Source organism: Barbus barbus, assembly GCF_936440315.1.
Source record: "Barbus barbus genome assembly, chromosome: 32".
In the NCBI taxonomy this organism is placed as follows: domain Eukaryota; kingdom Metazoa; phylum Chordata; class Actinopteri; order Cypriniformes; family Cyprinidae; genus Barbus; species Barbus barbus.
In genome coordinates, this window is record NC_136760.1 from 8,672,581 (window position 1) to 8,693,630 (window position 21,050).

Genomic DNA, 21,050 nt, shown 5'->3' on the forward strand with positions numbered 1-21,050 from the left:
TCATCATATACAGTTGAGGTCAAAAGTTTACATACACCTTGCAGAATCTCTAAAATTTTAATTTTAGCAAAATAAGAGGGATCATACAAAATGCATGTTATTGTTTATTTAGTACTGACCTGAATAAAATATTTCCCAAAAATTGACCCCATTCAAAAGTTTACATACACTTGATTGTTAATATTGTGTTGTTACCTGAATAATCTTCCGTTTTTTTATTTTATTTTTTTGGTTTAGTGATAGTTGTTCATGAAAACCTTGTTTGCCCTTGAAAAGTTAAACTGCCTGCTGTTCTTCAGAAAAATCCTTAATTTCCCACGCATTTTTGTGTATTTGAACCCTTTCCAACAATGACAGTATGATTTTGAGATTGTTTTTCCTTCTGGAGCATCAGTGAGCATTTGAACCTTCTGTAATAGTTGCATATGAATCCCCTCATTGTGAAAAGAAACTTTGACTTTAACTGTAAATATTTTATTATATGTATTTAAACTAATTTTAATATGGGTATTTAATATATGGTATGAACTTATAGCTTTACATATCCTGAGGATGTATATATTTAATAATAATATATTATAAGAAAACATACATGACAACAGCACTTGCGATTAGGGATGTATATCATGCATTACATTTCTGTATGGAAATGACAAATAATACATTTATTTTCTAATACATTTGTAGTTTTTTTTGCACACATACAGGTACTTGGACATGTTATGTAGGATATTGTCCAAGTACAGAATTTACAACAAAATCACAGTTCGCAACAGACAAACTGGTTATTACACATCACTATTTTTAATATAACAGCTAGGGTAGGGTAAGGTAGGGTAGGCCATTTCTGTGCTACCAGTGTCATCTAGTGGAACTACAAAAATAAAGTATGTTTTCAAACAACCTTTTCAAATGCAAACACAGCTCTTACAGGTCTATAAAAGTGAAGGCATGCCTGAGCCAGGTAAAAGTAGACTACTTTCAATAAAAGGTTCAACATATTAGGAATACATTTACCTTAAGTTTAGCTTACCTGTTGAGAAAAAAAAAAAAAAACTGCAAGTTTACTGTATCAATCAAAACTTAAACATTTCATCAAATTCCTTAATCTTTGTTAACAAAACACAATTCCATGTGTACCCTTGTTATACCATTGTTCATCTCTGTGTTTTTTTGGCAAATTTTCTGCCACTGTACTTCTGTAACATAATCCGAATTCCATTTTTCACACTGGCTTAAACACCTTCTGGCTCAGACTGCTATAGTAGCCATACCCCAAACTCTCGCTATTGGCTGCACGGAGGTATGCAAATAGATTGACAGGCATGTAGAATGCCCTGTCATTGCATTCGGACTCAACTTTCTGCATTTAAAATAATCACAATATAGATAACAGATGGTTTCCATGCTACTAACAGGAACAATGTGAAGGTGCAAAAAGGTCCTTCTTTACTTAACAGCAGTATTGTAATTGATTGATGGACAGACATGAGTTGTTCAGAACACACCTTCTTAATTTCATATGATGATGACAGTTAGTTTGAGTTCTGAAACTTGCATTATGCTTTTAATGTAGAGTAATATCTCGTTTATCAAAATATCAAGAATATTTTGATTCTCCTTTTCATGACTCTTTTAACATGGCTTTTTTAAATTGGCTACATGACAGAGTACTTGGCATTGATTCTGTTCATTAATATTAATATCACATTGGCCAATCAGGTAGCATTAAAACATATCAAAACACATAATAGTATAATAATTAGTATAATAATTATAATTAGACTAAAACTACTGACGCCAAAACTCGCTTTGAGAGAAATATCCTAAAGATAACTATTCTATAAATACATGATAAAAATTTGAGAAACTGATTAAGTAACTGCTACACAAGTTAAATGCTGTAAATACTTTAACATACAAGTTCAAAAAGTTTTAGAGTTAACTTGGGAATCTGACACCTAAGAAAGAAATAAAATCACTTTTTCATTCTTTACTTGTTTTTGTGTTGACATCTAAGTGCAGTAGTTTTAGAGAGCTCTTATTGTACCAAGTACATAAGGATTACGTTGGCTGGACTCAGCGATTGTCAACACAACGTATACAAGTATGCTTCATCTCTGAGTCAATTCCACTCTTAACTGCATAGTAAAATGTTCCGTTAGGAAATGTAACATAATATTTGTATAACATGGGCTGGTGCATATTAAATGTATTGCATTGCCATTTTAAAACATCACATGACATCATTAACATTGTACTTTTGGAATAGGCTTGCATCTGCACATATATATTTATATATAAAATAATAATAATAATTTTCTTGAACATATCTTCTTGTTTTCCAGTAAAATAATGATATACATACATTGTCACAATTAAACTATAAGCCTTAACTTAATTCAAGACGCATAACATGCCTTGCAATTTTACACTGTATTGAGTCTTGTCATTTTGTTTCCCTGTAAAATTAAAATTTTGAGGATATTTACTTATTTTTACTGGAAAATAAGACAAACATATTATTTTCCACTCTGTGAAATGGCTTCTGTGTCATTTTTAAATAAATTATAATGTCTCGCACTCAGTGGTGGCAATTTTGGGTCTCAAATTTTATATAAAACATAATTTCCCAAATAAGGGCACTCCGGGTGCTTTAACTCATTGCTTTATTCTCTGGTACCATGAGAGCCCATTTGTCCAGCAGGGCTGCTGTAGCCAGGTGTGATTTTAACGTGGATGAAGAGACTGGAGGGAGACATGCTAGAGCCGTCTGCCTTCAGCAGATGAACATGTCTGTAACCTGCAGAACAGATGTTGTAGAATGAGCTTGTGCAGTCACAATAGAGCAGTTTGTGTTCAGTAAAAAATCTACAAATCATACCTGTCTGCATGCTTGTGAAAGGAAGCGTAAACTGGCCCAGAAAATCATTCTTGGTGGTGTAGTCATGGTCTTCAACCTTAAAGCGTACTAATACCAGCTCTGGCACATGAAGCTGGAACTTAAAGATGCAGTCCCATCTGGGGTTAAAGCCTGAGGAGAATGAGAAATTTATATTCACATATAATAATAAAAAAATATGGCTGCAAGCAGCAATTAAGGGGTCAAGCACAACAAAGGCAATATGAAGAGCCAAAGAGCTGAATTGAATTACATTTATTCATTTAGCTGACGCTTTTATCCAAAGCGACTTACAATTGCTATATATGTCAGAGGTCGCACGCCTCTGGAGCAACTAGGGGTTAAGTGTCTTGCTCAGGGACACATTGGTGTCTCACAGTGGATTCGAACCCGGGTCTCTCACACCAAAGGCATGTGTCTTATCCACTGCGCCATCACCACCCCACTATTGGGTGAGTATATGAATTGCTCATATACTCACCCAATAGTGAAAATCCTGTCATTAATTACTCACCCCCATGTCGTTCCAAACCCGTAAGACCTTCATTCATCTTCGGAACACAAATTAAGATATTTTGGAAATCCGAGAGCTCTATACCCCTCCATAGACAGCAAGGGTCCTACCATGGTCAAGGCACAGAAACGTAGTAAGGACATTGTTAAAATGGTCCATGTGACATCAGTGGTTCAACAGTAATTTTATGAAGATACGAGAATACTTTTTGGGTGCAAAGTGAACAAAAATAATTGTATCTCCTGGGGCAGTGCTCTGCCATTATCGACACATGCGTGTGGTCCTACTGACGTAGAACACACATGTGCTGTGCCTTGTTTACAAGCAGAGGAAAGCAATATGTATGCATCGATAATGGTGGAGGACTGTCCCGGGAGAGAAGAAATTGTTGAATAAAGATGTTATGCTTTGTTTTCTTTGTGCCCAAAAAGTATTCTCGTAGCTTCGTAAAATTACGGTTGAACCATTGATGTCACATGGACCATTTTAACAACATCCTTATTACATTTCTGTGCTTTGACCATGGTAGGACCCTTGCTGTCTATGGAGAGATAAAGAGCTCTCGGATTTAATCAAAAATATCTTGTTGGCGCCAATAACTTCGTGGATAGTGCACCAACATACAACTGCACTCACAGTGAACCGAGTTCAATTCCCATCTCGAGGTCCTTTGCTGATGCTGCTCCCCTCTCTTCACCCAACAATTTCCTGTCAGTGCTCAACTATCCTGTCTCATTAAAAAGGCATAAAAGCCCTTAAAAATATCTTAATGTATTCTGAAGACGAACAAAGGCCTTATGGGTTTGGAACGGCATGAGAGTAAGTAATTAATGACAGAATTTTCATTTTTGGGTGAACTAATCCTTTAAAGACCAGGGATCTCCAACTCTGCTCCTAGAGAGCTACCTTCCTGACTTCAGTTCCAACCCTGCTTCAGCACACCTGTAATTACATCTGTAATTATCAAGTACTCCTGAACCCCTCAATTAGCTGGTCCAGTTATGTTTGATTAAAGGGGTCATATGATGCGATTTCAAGTTTTCCTTTTTCTTTGGAGTGTTACAAGCTGATTGTGCATAGATAAGATCCCTGAAGTGACAAAGACTAAAGTCTCAAAACCAAAGAGATATTCTTTATCAAAGTTAAGACTCGCCCTCCTAAAACGGCTTATTCAAACACGCCCCCACATGTCTGCGTTACGATGTGGAAATATTTGCGCGTTAAGTAAAATTAAATAAAAGCACGATATTTGGCCTTCCGCAAGTAGATGCAGTTAGGAATCACTAAGATTACTTACAACAGAACAGCGACCCATTTTATGGACGATGACTTTGCTATGACAATCTGGCGCTTCTGAATCAGCTACTGTAAGTATGTTTTGTTTAAGTATTTGCTATTGACTGTTCAAATGCAGAGTTTTGTATGTGTGTGCGCGTGCGCAAGTGTGAAAGAGAGAGAGATAGAGAGGGAGAGAGACAGGGTCACATCACAGTGGAGTCAGCTGTCTTAATCGCAGCTTGTGTGCAAACACATCATCACTGTGTCTGTCACGCAACTCTGTTCCCATTTCGGGCTTGAACTGATGATAAAACTAAGGACAATTATTAACTGTCTTTACATTTATTTTGAAAGATGAAGCTTGCGATTATGGAAAGGGGCGTTACATTTCCGACGAGTGCTTGCGGTGTTTGGCCAATCACAATGCAGTGTGCCAGCTGGCCAATCAGAGCAGACTGTGCTTGTCGGAAGGAGGGTCTTTGTAGAAAACAATGCTTTTCAGAGAGGCGGGGCATAGAGGACCTACAATAATGTACAGTATTTTATAAATAATGTTTTTTGAACATTAAAGCATGTCACCATATTCTGTTACACCAAATACACAAAATAATGATCTTTAAAAAAGCATCATATGATCCCTTTAAGGTTGGAGCTGAATTCTGCAGTATGGTAGCTCCCAGGAACAGTGTTGGAGACCCCAGTTAAAGGCATTTGCTGATACAGCATTTTACTACAAAACTCAAAATGGCCAATGCCCAAAATGACATAGGAAAACTGGGTATCGTTCAATTTGGTATGATGCACCAAATCTAAAGTGAATTTTATAACTTTTCAGAAGTTATAAACAAAAATGTGTTTTTAAAGATTGTTTGACCAGTAGGTGGCACTGTGCTGAAAATACTCATGTTCCCTCAGGTCATGCTTAGTATAACACATACCAAGTTATATTTCAAAATCAATAGTAAAATTTGAAAGAATTTAGGGGAAAAAAAAGTATCAATGTTTCCACAAAAATATTAGGCAGCACAACTGTTTTCAACATTGATAATAATAATAAATGTTATTATATAAATGAAAAACCATTTTGTCTATGAGCACAAAATCCATAACTTTGTACGAGCATGGTCTAAAGATGATCAGAGTTGAATTTGGTGAAAGTCAGACAAATCATTTAGGAGTAGTTTGAAAAAGTGGGTTTTCAAAGAAAATCAAAATGGCGAACAGGAAGTTTGGCTGATTATGGTATAATTAGGGTTAGGGTTAGGTTAGGCCCGAGTACCGGTGGTGCAAAGACCCTATTGGAATTGCTCAGATTCTTCTTCTTCTCCAAAATGAATCACATTTTTGAGGGCCTAAACATGCTCAAAAACTCATGAAACTTTTGCACACACGCCAAAAGTTGTGAAAATGTACATCTGATATGGGTTTAAGAAGTGGGTGTGGCAAAATGGCTCGATAGTGCCACCTTTAAAATTTCAACGAAGTGCCTCTCAAGCTATGTTTCACATACACTGCCGCTCAAAAGTTTGGGATCAGTAAGATTTTTAATGTTTTTTAAAGGAGTCTCTTCTGCTTATCAAGGCTGTATTTATTTGATCAAAAATACAGAAAAACAGTAATACTGTGAAATCTTATTGCAATTTTTAATATTGGTTTCCTATTTTAATATACTTTAAAATAGAATTTATTTCTGTGATGAAGCACTGAATTTTCAGCATCATTACTCCAGTCTTCAGTGTCACATGATCCTTCAGAAATCATTCTAATATGCTGATTTATTATGAATGTTGAAACTGTTGTGCTGCTTCATATTGTTTTTTTGGAACCTGTAATAATTTTTTCTTTGATCCTTTGATGAATACAAAGTTAAAAAGAACAGCATTTATTTTAAAAATAAATATTGTGTTACAATATACAACGCTACTCAAAAGTTTATGTAATTTTTTTTATTTCTTTTTTTTTTTTAAGAAATCAATACTTTTATTCAGGAGGGATGTGTTAAATGAATAAATGTCATAGTAAAGACTTATATTGTTAGAAAAGATTTCTATTCTGAACAAATGCTGTTCTTTTTAACTTTATATTCATCAAAGAATCAAAGAAAAAAGTATCACAGGTTCCAAAAAACAATATTAAGCAGCACGACAGTAAGCAGAACAACAGTTTCAACACTCATAATAAATCAGAATATTAGAATGATTTCTGAAGGATCATGTGACACTGAAGACTAGAGTACTGATGCTGAAAATTCAGCGCTTCATCACAGAAATAAATTATATTTTAAAATATATAAAATTTGATGGTGGTGATGGCGCAGTGGATAAGACACATGCCTTTGGTGTGAGAGACCCGGGTTCGAATCCACTGTGAGACACCAATGTGTCCCTGAGCAAGACACTTAACCCCTAGTTGCTCCAGAGGCGTGCGACCTCTGACATATATAGCAATTGTAAGTCGCTTTGGATAAAAGCGTCAGCTAAATGAATAAATGTAAATGTAAATGTATATTAAAATAGGAAACCAATATTAGAAATTGCAATAAGATTTCACAATATTGCGTTTTTTTTTCTTTATTTCGAATAAATACATAAATACATCCTTGATGAGCAGAAGAGACTCTCTTAAAAACATTAAAAATCTTACTGATTCTAAACTTTTGAGTGGCAGTGTACAAATACGAAACACATATAATATACCAATACCTACAAAAAAGTTCCCCAGTACGAAGTCCAAAACCTACGGAGGCTCTAAGAGCTCATGGTGGTGGAAAGATTTCGGGGTGGGAGGAAAAAATATTTTTCCATATATCGTTGAAAAACTTTGCATTCTCTCGCAAAACTTTTGCATTCCCTCGCAAAGATGTTTGCGTTCTCTCGCAAAACTTTGCGTTCTCTCGCAAAGATGTTTGCGTTCCCTCGCAAAACTTTGCGTTCTCTCGCAAAGATGTTTGCGTTCCCTCGCAAAACTTTGTGTTCTCTCGCAAAAATGTTTGCGTTCCCTCGCAAAACTTGAGAACGCAAAGTTTTGCGAGGGAACGCAAAGTTTTGCGAGAGAACGCAAACATCTTTGCAAGAGAAATGTGTTTTAGCTCATAAGCTATAAGCTATAAGGTGTTAAATGACTTTGACATATTCCTCCAATATTTACCACTTTAAATGCATATTGCTCACCGTTCTTTGGCTTCCTAAAGTAACCAGGTGGCGGCGAGCCTGGGTGCGAGGGCCCTTTCAACGCTGCTTGCAACTTTAATTGATATTGATGTTCTTGGCATGATCCAAGGATTCTATCAAGACCTCATTTAACAGGCAAAAATATTCAAAGGCTATTATAATTTTATTCATTCAAACTTTTTGAGTACCTTAAGGGCATTGTACTGAAGACACATAAGTTTTTTCATATCTCCTGAAGAAAAGCGTGCAGGTACCCTCAGGTCATGGTTGTTGTAACACACACCAATTCAGTTTGAATACGCTAAAGCATTGCAGAGATACAGCCTCACAATAATTTTGGCATATAATTAATTCACGCTTTGTTTGAGAATGGTTTGACTTGATTTCTAGCATGGTCTGAAAATGATCTCAGCTAATTTTTGTGAAAATCAGAGAAACCATCTAGGAAAAATTCAAAATGGTGGAAAAATGTTTATGATGAAAAATTACGTCATAGGGTGCAATTAAATCATCTTGAGCCAAGAAATCGGAGGAAAATGACCCTTCCAGTTCAAAAGGTAGGCAATAAGCATAAACTTGCTGAACCATTGGTGACACTAGAGGGTTTAGAGATTTTGAGTTAGAGACTCCAAATTTATGTATGGTTCAGACCGTCCTCTGTGTGCCAAATTTCACAATAGGTGAATAAAATAGGTGCCTAAGCACATTTGGTGCTTGGCCCCTAAGAATTCTGAAGTACCATTATTGTCAATGCGGTGCGTCTTCTTTGTGTTGTTATCTATGGGAGCCCCATAAGTCTGCACCCATACAAGAGGGTCTACAATTGAGCTGAGCTTCTCTTTGTCAGGTTTAGGCAGCTGCTGGGCTGAAATCACCTGGAACAAGACAAAAATTTGAGCATGCATGCCAACAAATATGGTAAAATTATTGCAATGGAGGCTGCCACAATTTCATCATAGTTTATTTAAATATCAGATTGTTTTCCACCAAAAAGACTGAAACACTTGGAAAAAGATCAGTGCATAAAGTTGTTTGCTCACACTCTTTGATTAAAGTGAGTGATGATGTAGTGCTATTGTATTGAATTCACCCTTTCACCTACAGTGCGCAGCATAATTGAGTACACCCCCTCTGGAATTGAAGAAATCCAGCAATTACTCTTTACTTAGAAAACATGTTAGAGTTCTTTAGAGATATGTGTACCAGCAAGTATGCTTGATCAATTACCAAAGAAGCATGTCAAAATTATTCAGGGAAAAAAAAAAAAAAATCTTAAAGTGATTTGTGTTGCAAAAAAAATGTGTTGCAAAAATATAGCAAAAGTAACAAGAAATTCAAAAACAATGGACTTATGACAAGGCCCCTGAAATAACCAGGCCTTCACTTTAAGCTTTCATTTAGCGATGAGTGATTTTTTGCTAGAAAAATAGCAAGAGAAATATCAGGCGTCTCAGATCTAGCAAAATCTATGAAAGAGTGACAGTGTCTGTGATCTCATAGAGTAAGATGCAGCCTGCAGAAGTGACTGGAACGATCTACTGTAGCCAATGCACAATAAACTCATTTCACCCTTTTCCAAGGCCCAAGTCAACACCAAGTCAATCATTTCGGATCTAACTGCATCCAAAATGTTATGGTGTTGCTAGAGTAGTAGTACAGTGAGAAGTGCCTGGTTCCCACAGTGAGGTTCAGTGGTAGTAAAGATCTAATATGGATGTATGAGTGCTGAAGGTGTGAGGGAGTTGTGCTTCTTTATTGCTGTCATGAATTGTGATGTAACATCTTGAAACAGAAGATGCTATCCTTTCTTCATTCCCTGCATTGTTGGGCATTTTTTCAACATGACAATGATGATATGCATTCTCCCAAGGTGAAAAAAAACAAACTCTTGAGCACCTGTAGGGGATTCTGTAGAAACAAGTTGAGCAACATTCCCCATTTATTATTATTATTATTTAAGGAGGTCATCCTCCAGGAGTTAAACAGAAAAGATGAGACAATTTGTCATGAACTTGCACACACAGTGCCAAGAAGGGTCAAAGCAGTACATTTAAAATTAGGACATATTAAGAACTATAAATATTATGCTTGTGTTGAATTAAAGGTGTACTCATTTCTACAATCCTTCATTTATTTATTTTTTTTTAAATTACTTATTTTATTGATATTAAAGACATATTTCTCTGTTTTTATTAAGTACGTTTAATGCATGTCTTAAGATGTGAAAAAGAAGTGTGCTTAATTGTATTAAAAGTGTACTTTGTGTACTTCAAATCTTAAAAATATACGTTTTTAAAAAGTGCACTTGCAAGTAATATAATATAATTTAAATTAAAGGCCATTCGAGTGTACTTAACCCTTTCAGTGGTGAGTTTAAAATATTCTAGCGGTCCCCCCAGAGTGAGTTTTTTTTTAAGGCGACCATTATTTTTATAACGTTTCCCCTTACTGTTTCCATGGCGACGCGTCATGCTTCTCACGTAACACACCGCGGCCACAATAACACTGTATGACAGATGGATCGCTTTTATTTAATTTTTCCATTTTTATTTAATATATTCACAAAGTTGCTTACAATGTCATGAACAATCTGATATTCCAATTCACAAATATGTGTAAATGAGTGTGTTTTGTCGTTTAAACGCCTTTATAAATGAGATGGGCGCTATGTTTAGAGAGTCCTGTTAGTTGGATTTACACCACGTGAATTCATCAATTTCTCCGAAAATACGTGCAAGTAAGTGGCTAGTGAACTGGGTGAAGAATAGAGTGAACTTTATAGTTACTTACACTATGTGTCTGATATGAATAAAACGCATCGACAAATTAAATTTAAATGGATTGTTATTGTTGCTTCCATAGACATCTGTGTGTATTTTACAAGCTCTAAATGTATTGTTTTACTAGTACTTGTGTATTTAAATGTCTGAAACCTAAAATATGCATTATGTGGTTAAGAACACTGCATAGTTGTGATAATATGACAATGGCAGTGCACATCTCGCTTTGGCTCAGCACCAGCCAACGCACGAAACCACCATTTGAATTTGGCAGTTTTGCAACGTCACCGAACGTTCTAAATTTTACTTAATCTTACATTACTCACAGGGGCACGGAAATAAAAATCCTATATGTGGGACCATACCACTCAAAAGTTTAAAGAGAGTACACTTTAATGGCAATATGTCTTAACACATTTAAGTGCACTTTTTAAAAATGCACTTTATAATAATGTCTAATTAAGTATAACTTAAATTAAGTATAACTTAAATATACATAATTATGATTATATAGTGTTTAAAATAAGTACACTTATTGTGATATATTTATCAATGTACTAAAGCACATGTAAATAATTGATTTTAATTCAATTTAAGTGAGTTCTCTCTCTCTCTGTGTGTGTGTGTGTGCGTGCGCGCGCGTGTGTTGGTAATCCTATAGATTATGGGAACTAAATGACTCCACAAGGATAGTAATACCACTAAATTCTGACCTTGTGGACATTTTTAGGTCCCCAATGACGAAACAGGCTTATAAATCATACATAATTATGTTTTCAGTGATAGGTAATTTTGTATGTAAAACAGAAAATGATTTTGCATTATTCTCCAGACTCTAGGCGAGTTCAAATGTTTTAACTGTGTGTAGTATTGGGTTTTTCTTGCGCATCAACAAAAAGGGTTTTAGTGTATTTGTTTTAGAGATTGTTTTGAGAATAAATGTAGAGGGGTTTTCCATTTTGTGTTTGTGCTGTTTGTACCTAGGTACAACCCGAATTCCGGAAATGTGTGTTGGAAGGGTCTGTACACATCCATCCTATAATGATAAAAATCCACCCGTGTTTTTTTTTTTTTTAAATCCCTATTTTAAAATCCTTTTTCTCAAATCAGGCTGTTCTGAGATTCCTGTCAGAATAATGTAGTTCTGTACATGCCCCCCTACGATAGTTGATTGACAAGACCGCCTTACCTTAGACCCGCCCTGAGTGAGCTGAGAGCTGTCCGCCTCTGGTGCAGGGGAAGACAAGATGTCTCCGATTAAGTGATTGAGGCGTTTTTTTTGTTGGATGTAATAATGAATAAAGCAGTCATAATTTACTCCTGACATCTGAGCAGCTGACGACGCAGGGGATTAGTATTACTTTCGCTTTGAAGTGAATGCGCCGATCCCCAATCTGCCTAAATGCGTCTATGTTCGCGCCAAGCATTCGTGATCCAGCTTCATCTACAGAAGTGAGTATAACGGTTTTTTGCAAATCACCTTTCCTAATAGCGTGCTAGTTAGCCAGTTTCGCGGCTAAAGTAAACTACTGCTCATCACTCCACGGAAGAGAGTGGCAGGGTCAGCAGAGTCATGAGCATTTAAAGCAGTGGTCTCAAACTCAATTCCTGGAGGGCTACAGCTCTGCACAGTTTAGCTCCAACCCTAATCAAACACACCTGATCCAGCTAATCAAGGTCTTCAGGATTACTAGTAACTTCCAAACAGGTGTGAGTTGGAGCTGGTTGGAGCTAAACTCTACAGAGCTGTGGCCCTCCAGGAATTGAGTTTGAGACCTCTGATTTAAAGGGACATGGTTTAAAAAAAACGGCTTGATGAAAACAGAGCTGATTTTGACAGGGTAAAGAAGGTGTTTTTTACACTACCATTGAAAAATTTTAACCAAAGTATTTGTGGAAAATGGGCATCCAATGACCCCTTTAAAATTTGAATAAAATGAAAACTAAAAGACTTTAAAATCACATGAGCCAATATTTTATTCACAATAGAACATAGAGAACATAACAAATGTCTACATTAATTTTATCAACTAAATGAGCTAATTTTAAATTTGATGCCTGTTACAGGTCTCAAAAAAGTTGGCACAGGGGCAACAAAGGGCTGAAAAAGCAAGAAACTTTGAAAAGATTCAGCTGGGAGAACATCTAGCAACTAATTAAGTTAATTGACATCAGGTCTGTAACATGATTAGCTATAAAAGGGATGTCTTAGAGAGGCAGAGTCTCTCAGAAGTAAAGATGGGCAGAGGCTCTCCAATCTGTGAAAGAGTGCGTAAAAAGATTGTGGAATACTTTAAAAACAACATTCCTCAGCATCAAATTTCAAAGGCTTTGCAAATCTCATCATCTACAATGCATGACATCATCAAAAGATTCAGATAAACTGGAGGAATCTCTGTGCGTAAGGGACAAGGCCGAAGACCTTTGTTGGATGCCCATGGTCTTCAGGCGCTCAGACGACACTGCATCACTCATTGTCATGATTCTGTCATTGACATTACAGAATGGGCCCAGGAATACTTCCAGAAACCACTGTCGGTAAATACAATCTGCCGTTCCATCTGCAGATGCCAACTAAAGCTCTATCATGCAAAAAGGAAGCCATATGTGAACATGGTTCAGAAGCACATGTGGGCCAAGGCTCATTTAAAATGGACTGTTTCAAAGTGGAAAAGTGTTCTATGGTCAGATGAGTCCAAATTTGACATTCTTGTTGGAAATCATAGTGGCCGTGTCCTCTGGGCTAAAGAGGAGGGAGACCTTCCACTGTGTTAGCAGTGTTCAGTTCAAAAGCCAGCATCTCTGATGTTATGGGGGTGTATAAGTGCATATGGTATGGGCAGCTTGCATGTTTTGGAAGGCACTATGAATGCTGAAAGGTTAATAAAGGTTTTAGAGCAACATATGCTCCCCTCCAGACGAAGTCTATTTCAGGGAAGGCCTTGTGTATTTCTGCAGGACAATGCAAAACCACATACTGCAGCTATTACAACAGCATGGATTTGTAGTAAAAGAGTCTGGGTATTGAATTGGCCTGCCTGCAGTCCAGATCTTTCACCATAGAGAACATTTGGTGTATCACTAAACGAAAAATATGTCAAAAACGATCACAAACTCTTCAGCAGCTGGAAACCTATAACAAGCAAGAATGAGACCAAATTCCAACAGCAAAGCTCCAGAAACTCATAACATCAATGCCCAGATGTCTTCAAACTTGATGTTTACCATGAAATGTTTACCATAGTGTAGGAGATGCTACACTATGGTAAACATGCCCCCGTCCAAACTATTTTGAGACCTGTAGCAGGCATCAAATTTGAAATGAACTCATTTTGTGCATAAAATTGTAAAATTTCTCAGTTTAAACATTTGTTATGTAATCTATGTTCTATTGTGAATAAAATATTGGCTCATGTGATTTGAAATTTTTTTAGTTTTAATTTTATTCAAATTTTAAAAAAAAAGATGTAATTAAGAGATTTTTCTAAATAAAATTTTAAATATACTAAATTACAACTTCATTGTCAGAGATATAACTAGAAATATATTTAATTACATAATAGTATACATGTAAATTAAATTAAAGTATTTTTAGTTCACATTAATTGCTTATTCAGAAGTACACATTTACCATATTTCAAATTACATATAAAATATACTAAAGTCTCACTTAAGTGATTCAAAAATATCACTCAAAATGTAATGATTTTAAACATTACATTTAAACATTACATTTAATTCACCCTTAAGTGTACTGTTAACTGACATTAAATTATATTTTAGTTGACATTAATTGCTTGTCAGTACATAGCAGTACACTTTATTACCATATTTTAAAGACACTAGAAGCAATTATGAAAGTACATACTGTGTAAAGATGTAATAACGTCCCAATTAAGCGGTTTAAAAAAATCACACAAAAGTTTTTGTGTACTTCAATCTTAAAAGTATACTTTTTAAAAAGTGCACTTGCAGATAACATAATATAATTTAAATTAAAGGTCACTTTAATGTACTTAAAGAGAGTTGTTGTATTACAAATTTATTAAATGTTTAATTTAGGTTCCAATACAATAGTATATAAACTGAGAAAGTTTAGTAGACTGAATTTTGCATTTGAGGCATAGATGATGATATTCAAAGAAGATTAAGTCAAGCAATCCAGGTGTCTGACATTAACCTTTTGTCTTTATGCACCTCCTGAACAGTGTCATTGTCCCAAGTTAAGCTATGATAATGTGAAGGTATGGGTGATACTGTCAGGCTGATTGGATTAGCACCTATGCATTTGAATCACACTGTTATGCTGATGATGTCAGGGCCGGGGAAATTCTGGTAATGGGCCGATTCCTGTACTGCATTTGCATGCTTTGTTTAGATTGTCTCCACCTCTATGTATCCCTCCCCCTCGAAAGGTATAAACTCCACTGTGCTGAGATATAGTCAGACTTGGATGACTACAGCAACGCACAGTGAGTTCTCAATAAAGAGCAACTTCTGCTTGAAAGATATCCCAACGTCTCCTGGTCTCTGCTTTGATGAAGGAAAAGTTTCCAACAGAGTACAATTGAAAATACACTTTATAATAATGTCTAATTAAATATTACTTAAACATACATTTTACGTAATTATGATTTTATTGTGTTTTAAATAAGTACACTTATTTTGATATTTATAATATATTTTATTAATGTATTTTAGATGTATTTAGTCTATAATAAATATCATGTGCATTAATGCACTTGAAATTTTTTCTTCTGAACTTCAGTATACTTTCTTTTATTATACTCAAATAAAACTTATTATTGGAATTTTCATCACCAGCTCCTTCGCTATGAACTCTATGAAGTTCATAATATTTCACATACAGTGTCATTTATGAGAGAACTGTATTTGTATGTAATAGGCCACGTACACACTGCAGTTACATTCGGTTGTCAGTTCACCTTTTACTCCTTAATCGCGTTCTGTACACACATAATTATCTAAAATATGGGAGTGACAACCGCATTCCACAACCGCATTAGCTCCTGAAAAATACAGGTAGTGACCACCGCATTTACAGAAATTCTACGCAGTGTGTACGGAACGGAACTGAACAACTAGTTGTTAATGACGTATTTGAACGTGCATCAGAAATGTGTCTTCATTTGTATGTGAGATGCAAGAAAATAACAGTGAAAGAAGTCTTAACTTAGTACGGGGCTAGCTGCGCTCATGAGCCCTGTGTTAAAGTGTCAGTGTTGCCAGATCTTCGTATAAAAAAACTAAACAAAAAAGGAAAGGACAAGCACAAAAAACACTAAAACACCCAAATGCTTTATGATTTCATGTATATCTATGTATATGTCATATCCGCGACAGACCACTTTATTAACTCCATCTTTTTTAGATAAGCCCAAACAACATGCCAAAAGCATGGCAACACTGCAAGACAGCGCAGCCTCCCGAGCATAAACACAACGCTGCACGTCTATCAGCGGTGGTTCAGTTAAAATCGACGGACAAAAAGAGTCTTTAGTCAAAAAATGGCAGATAACAAACGGTAAACTTTTATTCACTCCCGCAAGGCGACAAAATGTTGCTATGGTTACAAATGCGGGAGTGAGTGCTGTTTTCTACACACATGGAACGACAATTTATGGGACTCACTCCCGCATTTAAATGTGGTTGTCACTCCTGAAACGTGTAGTGTGTACGTGGCCATAGTACTGTACTTTACATCGGTGTACAGAATACTTTGAATATCATTAAGGAAATGTGATTTCCACCAAGGGGAACGCGATCTGTACAGAGGGGGAACAGCCCCCCCAAACAAGAAAAACAAAAGAGCGCCACGTTTGGATGATTACAGATAAGAATTTATGTACTGCAGATAATGAATCAAGTAAGTATATCTTGATATAAGCTTTCTTTATTCTTAATTTAGTCTTGCCATTTGTGTGGCTTTCAATGTAAAGTGACAGTTTTTACAAGATGTACTGGGGAGGTGAATTAATCGTGTCCTATAATTTATCTATGACTTCATTTTCATATCGGAATGTGATCATGTGTGTGGACCAAGAAATTTGGCTGCTGAAAATACAATATTTTATTTTAAGTAAACAATTTAAAATTCAATTTAAGCTACTGAACAAAAGTCAAAGACCCGATCCTATAACATTTAATGTATATAATCAATATTATAACCACCAGTAATATTCAATATATCAACCACCTCTAGGAAGAAAAAGGACTCTAAAGTCCCACTCAAAAGTTCAACTTATTGCATTAATATAACTTTATAATGTGATGCATTTTAAATTAATTACAAATACAATGTACTTAAGCGACAAAAACATTACATTTAATTTTCACTTATGTGTGTTCTTTTAATGTATATTATTTCCACAATAAGTACACTTTATAAAAGTATACTTAAGTCCATTTCTTTTTCACAAGTTAACTAAAATATGATACATTTGAAATGAATTACAAATAAAATGTACTTAAGCGGTGAAAACATAACATTTAATTCGCACTTACAGTAAGTGTGTTCATTTAAAGTGTATTATTTCCAAAATAAGTGCACTTTATACAAGTATACTTAAGTTTACTTTTTTTGCACAAAGTTGTCCATGAATTGTATTAGTGATCATTACGAAAATACATCTCTTCTATTCATTCATAGGAGGTGCACTCATTTATGCGCTGCACTGTATATTTCATTAGAATACATCTCAAATGTGTAACATCTCACATGAAGTCAAATGTGTAACACTGTGACATCATGTAGTGTCAACTCAGGAAATAGATAGGGAAATTTTTCTCAATGAATGTGTTTTTTTTGTTTGTTTTTGTTTTTATAAAGACCTCTCTGTTTAGTGCTATACCTTGATAGTAAGCAGTGTTGGATTGTGGCCAGGGCCTCCCCCAGTGTTTTCCGGGTTAAAATCTGAATCAGGCTGGCACATAAAGCTTGGTTTCAGCAAGTAGCCACAGCAGCCGTTTGGTAAAAAACGGCCTCTGTTTAGATCCATCTCTTCACATTGGGTTTGGAAGTTCAGTGCCACTGTAAAATATTTTTTCTGTCAGTTTTTTATAAATGTTGACAACGCAGAAATTTTAAAAAATGTCATAGTCTGCATGTTTTCTTTGCTTAAATATTTACCCATCTGACAACCAGCATTCCACATGTCTTGAGGGTTGTAGTTGGAAGACTGCAAGCGCTGACCAGATGGGTAGATCCTGCTCAGTTGCATGCTGTTGTGACGTACAAACAACTTCCCTGTGAAAAAAGAGAGTCATTTTGGACCCATTCAAACAAACAAATAGGATAAAATATTTATCTCTGATTTACAGTTCAAGTTAAATTTGTTTTTACTGTAGATGTGATGTTTTACTTAGACGTTATGTTTAAAAAAACACAGCAAATATTCCTTGTGTATACACAAAATATTTTTTCTTTGTCATTTCCAGTCAAACTGTCATTTAGTAATCAAATTTTGCACAAAAAAATTATATATATATATATATATATATATATATATTTGTGTGTAGTTAAATATACATAAAATAATATATAAAATCACAAAAAATTCCGCTATTTTATTCCAATAATGTTTAAAATGATATCTTCACTTCAGAATGTTAATAAACACAATACATCATTTGAGATGTGGAGGAAATTACTCTGTGAGATAGAAATCATAACTTAAAATAAAAAAGACAAAATTCGGTCCACTGTTAACTGTGAACATAACATTGTTAATAGACAAATTAAATGATTCAGTAAGAATTTCAAAAGACTTTAATTTTTGAAAGTCTACAAGGAAGAAAGTACCTGTAGAATGAAGAAACACACTCACAAACATGCACTTGCATAGTACCTGCTTCTTTGATTAGCTTTAACGCATCACTTTCTGAGAATGACGATATTTCATTGGGATGCTTCTTGCCACATGGATCAAATTGTTTGAAAGCAACACTTTGGGTGTACACCACAAGATCAGACAGCTCTGTACTCAACCTGCAGTCCCTCTGAGGAAAGGAAAAGGCAAAATGTGATTAAATTAGTTATCTACAAAAGTGAGGATGATGATGATGATGATATGAAATGAATACTGATAGCAAGTCAAATAAAGTGAAATGACCCATACATGGAATTTTCCACTGCTTTTAACCTAAGTTACTGTACACACACATTAGGAGCAGTGAGTAGTGAGCACATACACACATTTTGTTGCAGCACCTGGGGAGCGACTGGGGGTCAATGCCTTGCTCAATTGGACCTCAGTTTTGGGTATTGATTGTGGAGAAGAGCGCTGTGCATTCACCCCCCCCCCCCCCCCCCCCCCCCATATGTATAAAAACATGAATAGAAGTGGTTCCTACGTTCCTGGAGCCCCCAACACTGCACATTTAGCACTTTAGGTCTTTTGAGTCTCCACCAGTGGCAGCTGGTGCTAAAAAATTTGGGGGGCGCAAACAAACTGAATGACACTGTTAATGCAGGCAGCAGGACTGAATGCAATTGTTAAATAACCGTTTAACAAGTGACATATTAATGAATCAGTACTGCTTAAAAATGTAAGTTGAAAATTCAACTGTTAAAGCACGAAAGATACCGAATCAGTGAATTTGCATTTAATGTGGGCATATTATCAATATTTATTGGTATTGACAATATATTTGTCAAGTTGTCAGACATAACTGAATGTATGTCCAACTGAACAAGGGACACTATCTATTTTAATATTGTGCATATAATAATACTTAATAAAGACTCATAATTTACTTGAAAAGAGACATCCATTGTATAACTACATCATCTACACAAGCCACTGTCAGGGCTCCAAACTGAGACTAAAATGGTCGCATTTGCGACCAAAAATATTAATTTGCGAGTGAAGTTTTTGCTGAGGTCGCCAGTGGCGACTATATATAATTAGCATGAAAGGACTTTTTTCCCGATTGTTTTGAGCTCACATCTTTTGTTATGTTCATGTAATAAACTTACATAAGACGATGCGCATCAAAGTTTTACTGGAAAAGAGTTTCAAACAGTCCTCGTCTCTGCCGCACACAGTCTGCTGAACGCAGTGAGAGAGACCTGAAAGGGCCTGTTTACACCTGGTCACTTCATGCATTTTCTCTGATCGGATATCTATATGATTTGTTAAAACGTTTCCCCATTTACACTTGGCCACATAAATGTGTCTTTGCAAAACGGATATAAATCCGTTCTTCAATTCCCGCTTCATATGCAAATATGACGGAGTTCACGTCAATGAAAGCAATGGATAATTTTATTAATTATCAGGTAATTTCAATATCAGAGACCGCAACAAGAGAGCGCGCGGCATCAGCACTGGAAAGATAGGCTAGTCTCGCTACTTTTAATGAAGAAGATTGTGTGTTGAGCGTCTGCGACTTACTTTCAGGTTCATTCAGTTTGCGCGTCGCTTGCTGAAGAAATACTCCGCTACTCATCCGCGGTGATGCTTGTTGCATTGCGCTGTCATATCTGACTATAACATGCCATATAGCCTATAAAACGCTCTCACACGTCTATTATTTTAATATTATGGGAGGAGTAAAATTACCATATGTGGTTTCAACAACCAGATGCATTTACACTTGTCCGGTTTCGCCCAGACCACCTCCTGAAGTGGTTCCAGCGATTGGATTTATATCCGTCTCGAATGCGTTTCGGACGGCATTTACACCTGGTCTTTTCAGGATCAGATAGCTATCCGATCAGAAAAAAAATGCATGAAGTGACCAGGTGTAAACAGCCCCAAAGTGCAAGTGCAGAAAAGCTGTGTCTATTTCGTGCACAACTTGAATAAACTTCAACAGGTAAAGCTGTCAGCTCTGTGCATACTGGCAATATCGTCAACAATTCTCATTTATAATCATTACTAATATGGCTTCTTCTTATCGCGATCTTAGTCTATATGCTGTGCTCTGTTAATGCATGGACTTCCTGTTATTTGAAGCGCACTTGCCATCCAGTAATCGCAAAAAGCTTTGTGCTGTCTTACTTTTTAATAAACAAAGTATCAGCTTTAAAATGCTACGAAATTCTAATTATGCGGTTTGGGTGCTCTTTAATGCGGACCACAAGCGCACACTTTCAGTAATATAAACACCAGTACCCCGCGTCCACACGGTCCGTGTATGCGTCCGGATCGCGCGAGCGGAGAGTATCGCACTTAATGCTCAGGCGCGATCTCTTTAGCACCTCAGTTCAAGCAGCAAATGAACCCATTATATATTTCGATTTACTACTATAGTAGGAAATGAACATGATCAAAAGGTAGGCAATAAGAAAGCCTATAGTACAACTTACTGAAATGTTTCATGTAAAAGCTCATTCAGTGTTTCAAACTAAGGAAATGTATAAAGCTTGTAAACATTGCATT

General features: G+C 35.9%; 1 protein-coding gene across 1 annotated transcript in view; it reads right to left on the minus strand.

Moving 5' to 3' along the window:
* Nucleotides 1-2,669: 2,669 nt before the first annotated feature.
* plcd3b (phospholipase C, delta 3b) overlaps nucleotides 2,670-21,050 on the minus strand; it is a gene marked incomplete at its 3' end in the record, with an annotated part of 123,357 nt that continues 104,976 nt past the window's right edge. The window contains exons 11-16 of the mRNA XM_079389106.1: nucleotides 18,513-18,663; nucleotides 17,795-17,911; nucleotides 17,517-17,695; nucleotides 8,604-8,739; nucleotides 2,885-3,034; nucleotides 2,670-2,803 (exon numbers count right to left, since the gene is read on the minus strand). Coding sequence (XP_079245232.1) covers nucleotides 2,670-2,803; nucleotides 2,885-3,034; nucleotides 8,604-8,739; nucleotides 17,517-17,695; nucleotides 17,795-17,911; nucleotides 18,513-18,663 — 867 coding nt within the window. The remainder of the gene's footprint in view (nucleotides 2,804-2,884; nucleotides 3,035-8,603; nucleotides 8,740-17,516; nucleotides 17,696-17,794; nucleotides 17,912-18,512; nucleotides 18,664-21,050) is intronic.